This window comes from Cyprinodon tularosa, unplaced genomic scaffold, assembly GCF_016077235.1.
Source record: "Cyprinodon tularosa strain WSP-4 unplaced genomic scaffold, ASM1607723v1 ctg322, whole genome shotgun sequence".
NCBI classification, from domain to species: domain Eukaryota; kingdom Metazoa; phylum Chordata; class Actinopteri; order Cyprinodontiformes; family Cyprinodontidae; genus Cyprinodon; species Cyprinodon tularosa.
In genome coordinates this window covers 358,735-369,207 of record NW_024039033.1, presented here as the reverse complement: position 1 = coordinate 369,207, position 10,473 = coordinate 358,735, and the positions used below count along the sequence as shown (strand labels likewise).

General features: G+C 38.5%; 2 protein-coding genes across 3 annotated transcripts in view; both read left to right on the top strand.

The window, feature by feature from the left end:
• The first annotated feature begins 959 nt into the window (after positions 1–959).
• Positions 960–6,532, top strand: LOC119788627 (glycerol-3-phosphate dehydrogenase [NAD(+)], cytoplasmic-like). Its single transcript, XM_038293161.1, has 8 exons — positions 960–1,108; positions 3,023–3,200; positions 3,298–3,438; positions 3,748–3,886; positions 4,515–4,627; positions 4,808–5,044; positions 5,128–5,234; positions 5,957–6,532. The coding sequence occupies exons 1-8, from the start codon at positions 1,062–1,064 to the stop codon at positions 6,051–6,053; spliced, it is 1,059 nt and encodes a 352-aa protein (XP_038149089.1). The 5' UTR covers positions 960–1,061; the 3' UTR covers positions 6,054–6,532.
• Positions 6,533–8,696: 2,164 nt separating this feature from the next.
• Positions 8,697–10,473, top strand: part of cers5 (ceramide synthase 5) — a 35,935-nt gene continuing 34,158 nt past the window's right edge. The window contains exon 1 of one of the 2 annotated variants that reach the window (XM_038293198.1): positions 8,697–9,005. In XM_038293198.1, coding sequence (XP_038149126.1) covers positions 8,833–9,005 — 173 coding nt within the window. In that variant the 5' untranslated portion in view covers positions 8,697–8,832. The remainder of the gene's footprint in view (positions 9,006–10,473) is intronic. The other variant, XM_038293197.1, reaches the window with a different exon arrangement.

The following is a 10,473-nucleotide window of genomic DNA, read 5'->3' as shown; positions in this document are numbered from 1 at the left end:
TTGGATTTTAATGTAGATGGGCACCATGAAGGCAGAGATGTGGGAGCACTCAGCTTCACTGACAAAGATGTGAGTTGTTTGAGAGGGCCAGTGACACACTGGTGGAAATTGTCGGAATTAGGCAACTTTTTACGTGCCAGGGGGGTCCCCTCCTTAATAGAGGAGCAGAAGGTTATTAATACAAGAGAGCTAGTCTCTAAAACAGACATGGCTATGGGTGATGCTAACATGTTTATCTGTCAGAATTCTGAGATTAAAGTCAGAATATGTTAAATGCAAATTTTTTTTTTACAATTTTTATATAATCACTGCTCTAAGTGTGTCACTCTGTCAGCTGAAGGCATGTTTTACAGTCTCTATACTCCAGTTAACGATTAATTGATTACAGAATTTGTTGATTTTAATCTATTAATCACAACTAATTGTTTTAGCCCTAAAGATTTCCTAAACTTTCAGAAGGTAAGCTGTAAAATAAACTTAATTAAATTGTCTTGATAATCACATGAATCCTGCCTGTTTATCTTGATAATCAAAGCACTACTGGGTTTCCTGCATCTTAAAAACACACCCGCAGAGCTTTGATCTTTTGCTTACCTGTGGTTTAAAATGTAATGGTCAATATGAATGGTTTTGTCATGGGGTTAAGGTGATTTTTGTAATAAAGTGTTGGTAGAAGAATGAAAAAGTTGGAGGATTAAAAGTGATTAATTTATTTGGTTCCAAACTTTTCCTCTCAGCTGTATGTTTCTGTGTGATTAGGAATAAACTAAGTCAATCAGTGAGTTTCAATCACATCTGAGATGTCGTAACTGTGTTCTGGAGATCATCAAATTCATTAAAGCCTTTGTGTGTAAATGAAATGGGCCGTTCTGCATCTGCATCTTAGATTGGTGCTGCTGCTCCTGTGCAGATCTAAGCAGCAACAGATCAAACCAACCATGAGGAGAGGGTGTGTCTGAGCCTCAGCCGTGGGACTGTGCTATAAATCCAATCTGCTCCAGTGCTCTGTACGCCCTCCCAGCAGCAGCTGCAGCCCTCTCTCTCTGTGGGAACCCAAACACATGATGAGTGCGCCAAAGAAAGTCTGTGTGATCGGCTCTGGTAACTGGTGAGTGGGAGCTTTCAGTGTTGCTTTAGTGCAAAATGTGAAGTTTAAAAAAAGGGCAGACTGCAAGAAATGTTGCTCAGAGGAAAAGTGTCAGCACACGCTGAGACTTTAGGTGGATAAACACTAAAAGTAGGTCAACTTGTGCAACTTTAAAGGCAGATAAATGATTAATAAAGTCCTTAAACTCAATGGGAAACTTTTCAAGGTTGCAGACTGGACGTTTCCTGAGACTGTCACTGACTCAAAGACTCCTCAACTGTAAAATCTTTATTAAAGAAGTCACTTTATTAGTCTGCAGGTCTCTGTGCTGAATCAGCCTTCCAGCACCGTTGATGTCCCTCAGCCTGTGTGACATTTAGTCAATGCTGGATGCAACCTCTGCACCTATGTCTTCATTACAGTCAACTCTAAAGTTAAAATGTCTCACATACTTACATCTTTACTGCTTCATCCAATTTCCCATGTCTAACCCAGGTCTTCATGTCAGAACCTTTAACTTAAGCAGCAGTTAACTTGATCCAAAACTGAGAACTATGAATAACGGCACTGAGATATATTTTGTAATTATAAGCCTATCTATCACAAATTTATATGGAGGACCTTTTGAGGTGTTAGCTTTTTTTTTTTTTTTTTTTTTTGAAAGTTGTGTTAAAATATAGGCATCTATTACTATTTAAACAGGACTTTAAAGTACATTTCTTAAAATAAAAATCTTAAACTTTAGAGCTGTTAAACTTATTTGTTAATTTTTTTATGATCACATAATGCAAACTAAAGAGGCAGTAATAGTAGTCAATTATTTATGGCATATTGGTCATTTCTTGGTCGAGTATGTGTTTATGGTGAGTCAATTGCTAGCTGTAATTGTGATTTTCCATTAAGATAGTGAAATAAAAAGGTAATAACTAATAAAAGATGATTTTTTTTTGTATCATTATTATTAATGGGTTGTAGGCTATGAAAAGCTAACTTAATTCCCTATTCTCTATATATCCTTGGTTCTGTAATGTAGGAATCTGTTTCGTTCTAATGGATAATGTAGTTGAATCGTCCATCAACTCCTGCTGAAAGTGGAAAATTTAGAAGCCAGATAAGGACTCCTATTGTTTCCATAGAACAAAGTCCGCTCCGTGTGCTTCGATTAAAACAAACAGTAACAAGTGCTTTCACAGAGAAACGCCACATGGCATGTTGCAGAATAAACATGCATGTGTAGTTTGCCCCAGGGTCTTTTCATTTGATGGTATAAATGTAGAAAAAAAATTATCTTCGCCTTTTAAATCTTAATCTACGGAAGAGGATTAGGGCCAGTGGGGGAAAAAAAAAAGTTAACTGATTTTTACATTTTATTTCAGTTTAGAATGGGGGAAAAGGTCAGAATTCTGACTTTAATCTCAGAATTCTGTCTTTAATGTAGGAATTCTAACTTATTTCTCATAATTCTGACTTTTTTCTCAGAATTCTGACTTTAATCTCAGAATTCTGACTGAATTCTTACATAAAAAAATTCAGAATTCCGAGAAAAAAGTCAGAATTATGAGGACAAAAGTCAGAATTATGAGAAAAAAGTCAGAATTCAGTCAGAATTCTGAGATTAAAGTCAGAAATCTTACTTTCTTCCCATACTATACTGAAATATAATTTAAAAATCAGTTAACTTTTTTTTTTCTAGTGGCCCTAATACTCTACCATATTAATCTGTCTTTGAGGTACTTGTGAATAGTTGATAGAAAACAAGCTCCTCGCTATAAAAAAAAAAAAAAAAAATATATATATATATATATATATATACAGCTTTATAGATCAAACCTATTTGTTTGCAACTTTAACGCCTCCCGTGATATTCATTGAAATTGAAGTTAGAGGTGCAATAAAATATATATCCCATTAGCACATGTCTGCTTATGTCCTCAGGGGCTCCGCCATTGCCAAGATCGTGGGAGCCAATGCAGCAAAATATGACAAGTTTGACACCACAGTGAACATGTGGGTGTTTGAGGAGACGGTGAACGGCAGGAAACTTTCAGAAATCATCAACTCAGACCATGAGAATGTGAAGTACCTTCCTGGACACAAGCTGCCCCCTAATGTGGTGAGTGTGACATGAGGCTGGCTGCTTTATTTCCACATTCCTCTTTCTCTAACAGAAGACTGATGGCTCTGTCTCAACTCTCTCTTCTCTTTACCAGGTAGCCGTTCCAGATTTGGCGGAGTCTGTGAAGGGAGCTGATATCCTGATTTTCGTGGTTCCTCATCAGTTCATTTCAAAAGTGTGCGAAACCATCAAAGATCACATAAAAAAGGATACGATTGGAATGTCTCTCATCAAGGTCTGTCAAACTCAAAGTGCCTTTCAGACTGTGAAGCTTTTTCAGATTTTATGCTTATATCTGATTCTTTTCTGATTTTTAAAGATGCCATTGAGATTATTCATTTCAGTGAAAGTTAAACACCAAATATGTTTTTTTTGCCCAAGAACTTCTAGTTTATAAGTGTACCAATACGTTGTTTTGTTCTTTTTATAAGGAAATTAACAACTCATTTCACCTCTCCTCTCTGAGTAAAATTCCTAAACCTTATTTCCATGTTGAAAACATCTGCTTATTATTGTTATTATTCTGTTATAATTTTGGCTTCAGGGTGTAGATGCAGGACCAGAGGGTCTGAAGCTCATTTCCGAGGTCATCCGGGAGAAACTCGGCATCACCATGACCGTCCTGATGGGTGCAAACATTGCCAATGAAGTCGCTGATGAGAAGTTCTGCGAAACAACTATTGGTACTGATTTTACTGTTTTAAATAAGCTGGGGGGGGGGCTCTCATTTTAGACTTAGACAAACTTTATTATACACTGCATGTATACAAAATGGAATTCCGTTGCAGACAGCTTACAAGAGTGAAGTGAACTTTACCATTTATAAAGTGCAGCAGTGATCAGAATGTAAACAGTAGGAGAAAAGGAATTCAGTTTAAACCTCATGGTGCAAAAGGGGATTAATATGGAAAGGTTCAGAGCAGTGCAAAATATGTATGGTGAAAAATGCATCAGGACATTGAGATTTGTCCTATTTAAAGGATTATTAAATTTCAGCCCCATTCAAAATGCAAAATAATGTTCCATGTGTGATGCAGAGTCCAGTTTAAGAGTTCAACAGTTCAACAGTCTGATGGCAACGAGGAAAAAGCTGTTGCAGAACCTGCTGGCCCTGCAGCAGATGCTGCGAAGCCTCTTCCCAGAGAGCAGCAGGGGGGGGCAGTTTTATCATGCCCTGTTTGCAATGTACAGTTTTGCATTTTAAAGTAATTCTCCTCCCCAAGATGCTCCTGCATGTCTGCATCAGTATGGTTGTTTTTTGCTGAAACTCCACCTGTGAAGCAACTGATTGTATTGTCCATTTTATCTCAGGGTGCAAAGACAAAGCTTATGGACCACTGCTGAAGGATCTGATGCAGACCACAAACTTCCGCGTGACAGTGGTGGAAGAGTCTGATGTGGTGGAGATCTGCGGAGCACTCAAGGTTAATCCACTCCTCCCAAATAAACTAGATGTGGTGAATTACATGGTTATAACGGCTGGATGAGCAACAGATACAGAGGAAATAACTCTGAGAGCAGCAGCTGGCTCAGGGTGGCCTAAAAATGCAGGAGAAGTTTTCTCAATCTCTTACAAGCTATTTTGCTTTAAATCATCCTCCTAGAACATAGTGGCAGTGGGAGCAGGCTTCTGCGACGGCCTTGGATTCGGTGACAACACCAAAGCCGCGGTGATCCGTCTCGGCCTAATGGAGATGATTGCCTTCGCCAAGGTCTTCTGCACAGATTGCCCCGTCTCCCCTGCCACCTTCCTGGAGAGCTGCGGCGTGGCTGACCTCATCACCACCTGCTACGGAGGGCGCAACCGGAAGATTGGAGAGGCGTTTGCAAAGACGGGGAAAGTAAGGAACCCCTTTCATCTGCCTTAGATATTTCTCTCTGATGAGACCACAGGTAATGTTAATGGGTACGTGTTTCCGTTTAGAGCATCGAGCAGCTGGAGATTGAGCTGCTGAACGGACAGAAGCTTCAAGGTCCAGCGACAGCCAGTGAAGTCCACGTAGTCTTGAAGCAGAAGAACATGGTGGACAAGTAAGTTTCTCCCATACGCTATCAAATCCTTTCACGTTGTGACTGTAGTTACAAAAGGGTTGGTTTATTACTTTAAAATTAAAATGCACAGTGTAATAAGTGGTATGCATCTTCACAGTGATGTTTATTGCTATATTATTTGATAAAAAGGGAAAAAACCAGCTCTTATCTATCATTTGTATTTATTCATACTATTTGCTGCAGTAGAGAATAAATAAGAGTTATACATCTCATAAGAAATACATGATGATATGCATTAGCCACATTTGTTTAGCTCATATAGTGATATATGAGCTTAAAATCAGAGATGATGTTTAACTATATGCATATTAACCCTGTAATGCCAGATGTATCGTATTTGATCTGAAATGTTTTGCATCTGACACCTTTTGCAAAATGTAATGGTAAAAACTGTTCAAAATGTTATCGTACACAATCAGATATACCTGATAACAGCCAATAGAAGACTACGTAAAAAATAATCTTGACTTATCGCACAGTAATAAATTATTAATATCAAAAATGTATTTCAGTTTTTTTCTTTTTTACATATTTTGTTAAAAGTGCAAATAAGGAATTAAAAAAAAAAAAAAAGTAATTTTCTGTTTTGTTTTATTCTTAGATCAGGCTTTAAAGGGTTAACTGCAGTTTATGTCTTGGAACTACACCAAACTCTGGATTTAAAAACGATTTCCTTCTTTTCTATCCCTTTCCCCATGCAGGTTTCCTCTTTTCACTGCTGTTTATCAGATCTGCTTCAATGGCCACCCAGTCACAGAGTTCATCAAGTGTTTGCAAAACCACCCTGAGCACTTGTGAGGGACTCAAATAATGGACTGAAGCTGGGAAATACTTATTAGAGCTACTGTGCAACCAAGTTTTTAATGGGAGGGACAGTTTTTATTAATTTTGGTCTGAGCTTCAGACCTTCCCTTGTTGCAGTCACTTTGGGTCTATTTCTAAAAACTAAAAAAAGAGAAAAATGGGCTTTATTTGCCCTGTGTTTACCTGACCTGCTGACAGAAGCACATTTTCTGTTTTTACTGATGGTTAAATTGTTGTAAAGGACTTGAGTCTTAAATCTTTTGAAAATTTGTCTTAATTTGGCTAAAAAAAAGTACAATAACTAAGGTCTTATCAAATGTTACAAATGTGCCTTTTCATTCATAGGTTTCTCATGAAAAAGGAAGCACTGAACTAAAACCACTCCAATAATGTATTTTTTTTTTATTAAGATTCAATGAAAGTGCCCAAAAGTTTTACATAATGTATTTTAGAATAAATAATTTTAATCTTTATACGTTTGTGTCTGTTAATGTAACTTGTTGGTGTTTTTCTGCCTGCATGATGCACTCATAAACAGTGGAAGAGTGGCCTCAGTGTAACCGGAGCTGAAAGCAGCCTGGCTGCCACTCTAAACTCTTCACCTTTACCATTTTCTAGAGCGTTAAGATCAGACCTTCGTTAAATGAGCAGTCGGTCCTTCAGTCCCCATAGATAACTTTCTGTACTCTTCACTTTCCCAGCCCTGGAAAAAGTTCTCCCCTCCAGTATTTTATCAACAGTAATTCCTCAATGTTCCAGTATCCTACTTCTATCTACACAAATCATTTGGCACTGGCAGCTCATTTCCTGCAGCCTTGACAGTGAGACATCACTAATCCTGCACTGCAAGGATCCCCTTTCATCCACTGAGAGGAATTCTTTCAGAAAACATGTTTTTTGTTTTTATATCCATTTTATAATCTATGCTGGTAAAGATTCTCAGCCAGCCGGGTCATAGTCATTCTAAAAACTGGACTTTGTTTCCCAGTTTTGAAGAGGTTTCGCTTCCCATCAAGGAAGCTTTTTAAATTCAAATTTTCACATCATTTTATAATCTAGTTTCTCTTTTGCTCACTGTGCGGGAAGAATCAGTTCTAACTTGGACTCTCAGTACAAGCCCTCAAATAGTTACTGAGTCAAGTGCCCTCTAAGATCTCTAATAATAACACAACCCACAGGAGTAAATGTCCATCTATAATTAGAAAGCAGAAAGCAATGCAGCTGCATGCCTCATTCTCACTTGTCAACACAAAAAAAGTGAATTAAAACTCATATTAAAAAAATATAAAAATAATAATATTCAAACGTGTGTGAGCCTGTTATGAAACGTGGCAATTTAAAGTGACACTTTGGCGGGAAATTTTACATTCCTTTATTGCAAGTTGAGGCGTTCAGTAACACGTGATACCAATTTCTGGTTGTAATACAATTGTTGTCCGCTTGGGGGTGCAATCACATTAATTATTGTCTTGCCCCTCATTCAGATTTTTTTTATTTTATATATATATATATATATATATATATATATATATATATATATATATATATATATATATATATATATATATATATTTCTACTAATATAACCTTATCGTGTGGATCAAAAGGCGGCTGCTGCTAAGAAATTTCGGATCAGTTCAAAAGAGAAAAAAATAACAGCCCTGCAGTGAGCTGAGAGAGGATCCATGTGCTGCACCCATCCCTTCAGAGCAGAGGCAAGACTGCCTTTACTTCCTCTATTCTAGTCCTGATCTCAGCTGGAAAGTTAGCAGAAAACAGCAAAACAACACCGGAAACTGAAAAACAGGGCTTCACCTTTGAGCCTCTGAAAAAAAAAATAATGGTTTAAAATTAACTAAAGAGAGAAATTCACAAAATTAATGAACATCTAATTTGCAGCTGCTTTTTTTTTTGGTACTATTTATGATGCTTGAGGAATGTGAATTTGGGACAACTCTGACTTTTGGGGAAAAAAAGTCAGAATTCTGACTTTTTTCTCATATTAAACTGAAATAAAATTTTACGAAACTGGTCCACTGAAGAGATAAAAAAAGTTAACTAATATTTAAATTTTATTTCAGTTTAATATGGGGAAAAAAGTCTGAATTCTGAAATTAAAGTCAGAATTCTGACTTTTTTTTTCTCAGACTGAAATAAAATGTAAAAATTAGTAAAAAAAAATTTTGGTGATACTATTTCATTGATGGAAGAGCAGAAGGTGATTAAAACAAGAGAGCTAGTTTAGGCTCTAAAACAGACATGGCTTGACGCTAACATGTTTGTTAGCTGACAGAATTCTGAGGAAAAAAGTCAGAATTCTGAGATTACAGTCAGAATTTTGAGAAAAAAGTCAGAAATCTGAGAAAAAGGTCAGACTTCTGAGAAAAGAGTCCGAATTTTGAGAAAAAAAAGTCAGAAATCTGAGAAAAGGCTCAGAATTTTGTTATACTGAAAAAATACTGAAAAAAAAATCTGATAACTTTTTTTTCTAATCCTCTTCCTTATTAACAAGATAAAGGTTAAACAACATATAATCGTCAAAAGTCTGAAAGAAAAGGCGTTTGCATTTGTTATTTATCGTCCATGAAACGGCGCCATCTTGATTTGAAACTCCTAACCGGAAGTAAGTGCGCGCGGCGCGCAGGCTTGACGCTGCGTAACGTTGAGAGTGAAGCGGTACTGGGAGGGAAGTGGAGGCGTCCATCAAACCCAACGTGCCGACTCTTTCAAGTCACTTTCCTCCGAGCATCCGGGGACGGGAAGGCGGCGAAACATGGCTGCTCTATCAGCCTGGTTCTGGAACGAGAGGTTCTGGCTGCCGCACAACGTAACCTGGGCGGATTTGGCGGACCCCGCTCCCGGGGTGGAGTATCCCAAACCTGGACACTTGTTGGCGGCTTTACCGCTGGCTCTGGGGATTTTCGTTGTCAGGATATTCTTCGAAAGGTTCGTATTGTCAACAGACGAGTGTTTGGAGTGAAAGTGAAGTTCTAAAAGTTCTGGTGGACGTTTGTATCCATCACGAGATGAGGATGGATTAGCTAACAATGTGGGAGGAAAGTATCTTTTTTCAGTTAAATAACAGATTATTTTATTTCTAACGTCACACTCTATTCCTTTCCTCCTAGTTTCTCGGTTTCAAAACGCGTTTTTTTCCCATCCTTCCTTCCTTCCATCCATCCATTCCTCCATCTATACACACTTTCTTTCAGAAAGTCACGGTCTGTTAGCAAGAAAAGCAATCAAGCTTTGCTAACATGGTTCTTAAGAAAGATTTGATCCTAGTTCTGTTCATCCTGTCTGTTTCTGTGTCTGAAGCTCGGTTTCTTTCTGATTCATCGCCTGATAGGAAGTGCTGCCACAGCCCCACGAGTTTACAACATCTATGAAATCACCCATCTCATGACAGCCTGTTTTTAATTATTAGGATCAAGGTGTTTTATTCTTTTCTATTCATCTCTCACTCTCACCAACATTCTCTAGATATTTGAACAGCAGCCAGTAAAAAAACGTTTGAGGAACAACTGATAACCTGGAGGCTTTCTTCACTGTCAAACCAAAGCAGTGGATTCTTTTCATCTTTTCATTGACTCAAATGCAATCCCTCACACTAAGCATGCTCGTAGCGACAGTGGAGAGAAAAAACTCACTTTTAACAGGAAGAAACCTCCAGCAGAACCAGGCTCAAGGGCTGGTTATACTACCCGCAGCAGTGGGTTGCAGTGAGCTTGACATAGACATTTTTGATTTATGTTTAATTTTGAAGCATGGTCTGTGCTATGTTATTCCACGCCACAATGCAAGAGTGACAGTCACGAACTAGCTGTGGGTCTAGACACGGCCGAAGTGGGGGCAAGTTCGTGCGACAACGGAGGGACATGAGGGTGAAAAAGAGCGGGGATCCAGGTGGAAAAAGGGTCCTCACGTTCTCGCGCACCTCACTCTTCTAGCTCCATCTTCATGAGTTGTTTTCCAAAATGGCGGTCATATAAACAAAACAAGCCGATAAAACAAAAAAACAGGAAATACACATGAATAGAGCGGATGTAGATTTGACCAATCAGAGGCCTCCTGTCTGCAGCACTGTCTGCGGTCACCTAAAATTTGGGAGAGGTGCAGCAGAGTGTCTGCGGCGGGGGCAGGGACGTATCTGCGTTCACTGTGACACCTTGGCAGACGACCTGGAGTATAAATGAGCCTTCAGTGTGAGCGGGAATTTGCCCAGGCCGACTGGGGATGAAGAGAGCACATCCAACCAGTCACAGTCAGAGAAACAGGACTACACTGGAAAAACAAGCCGATCTCCAACATCTATAAACAAAGGTGTTGATGGCAGCAGCACAGCTTATATTTCTCTCCAGGATGTGTCTCACTTGTGTCGTCACAACTGACATAATCTTAACTATTTTACTGC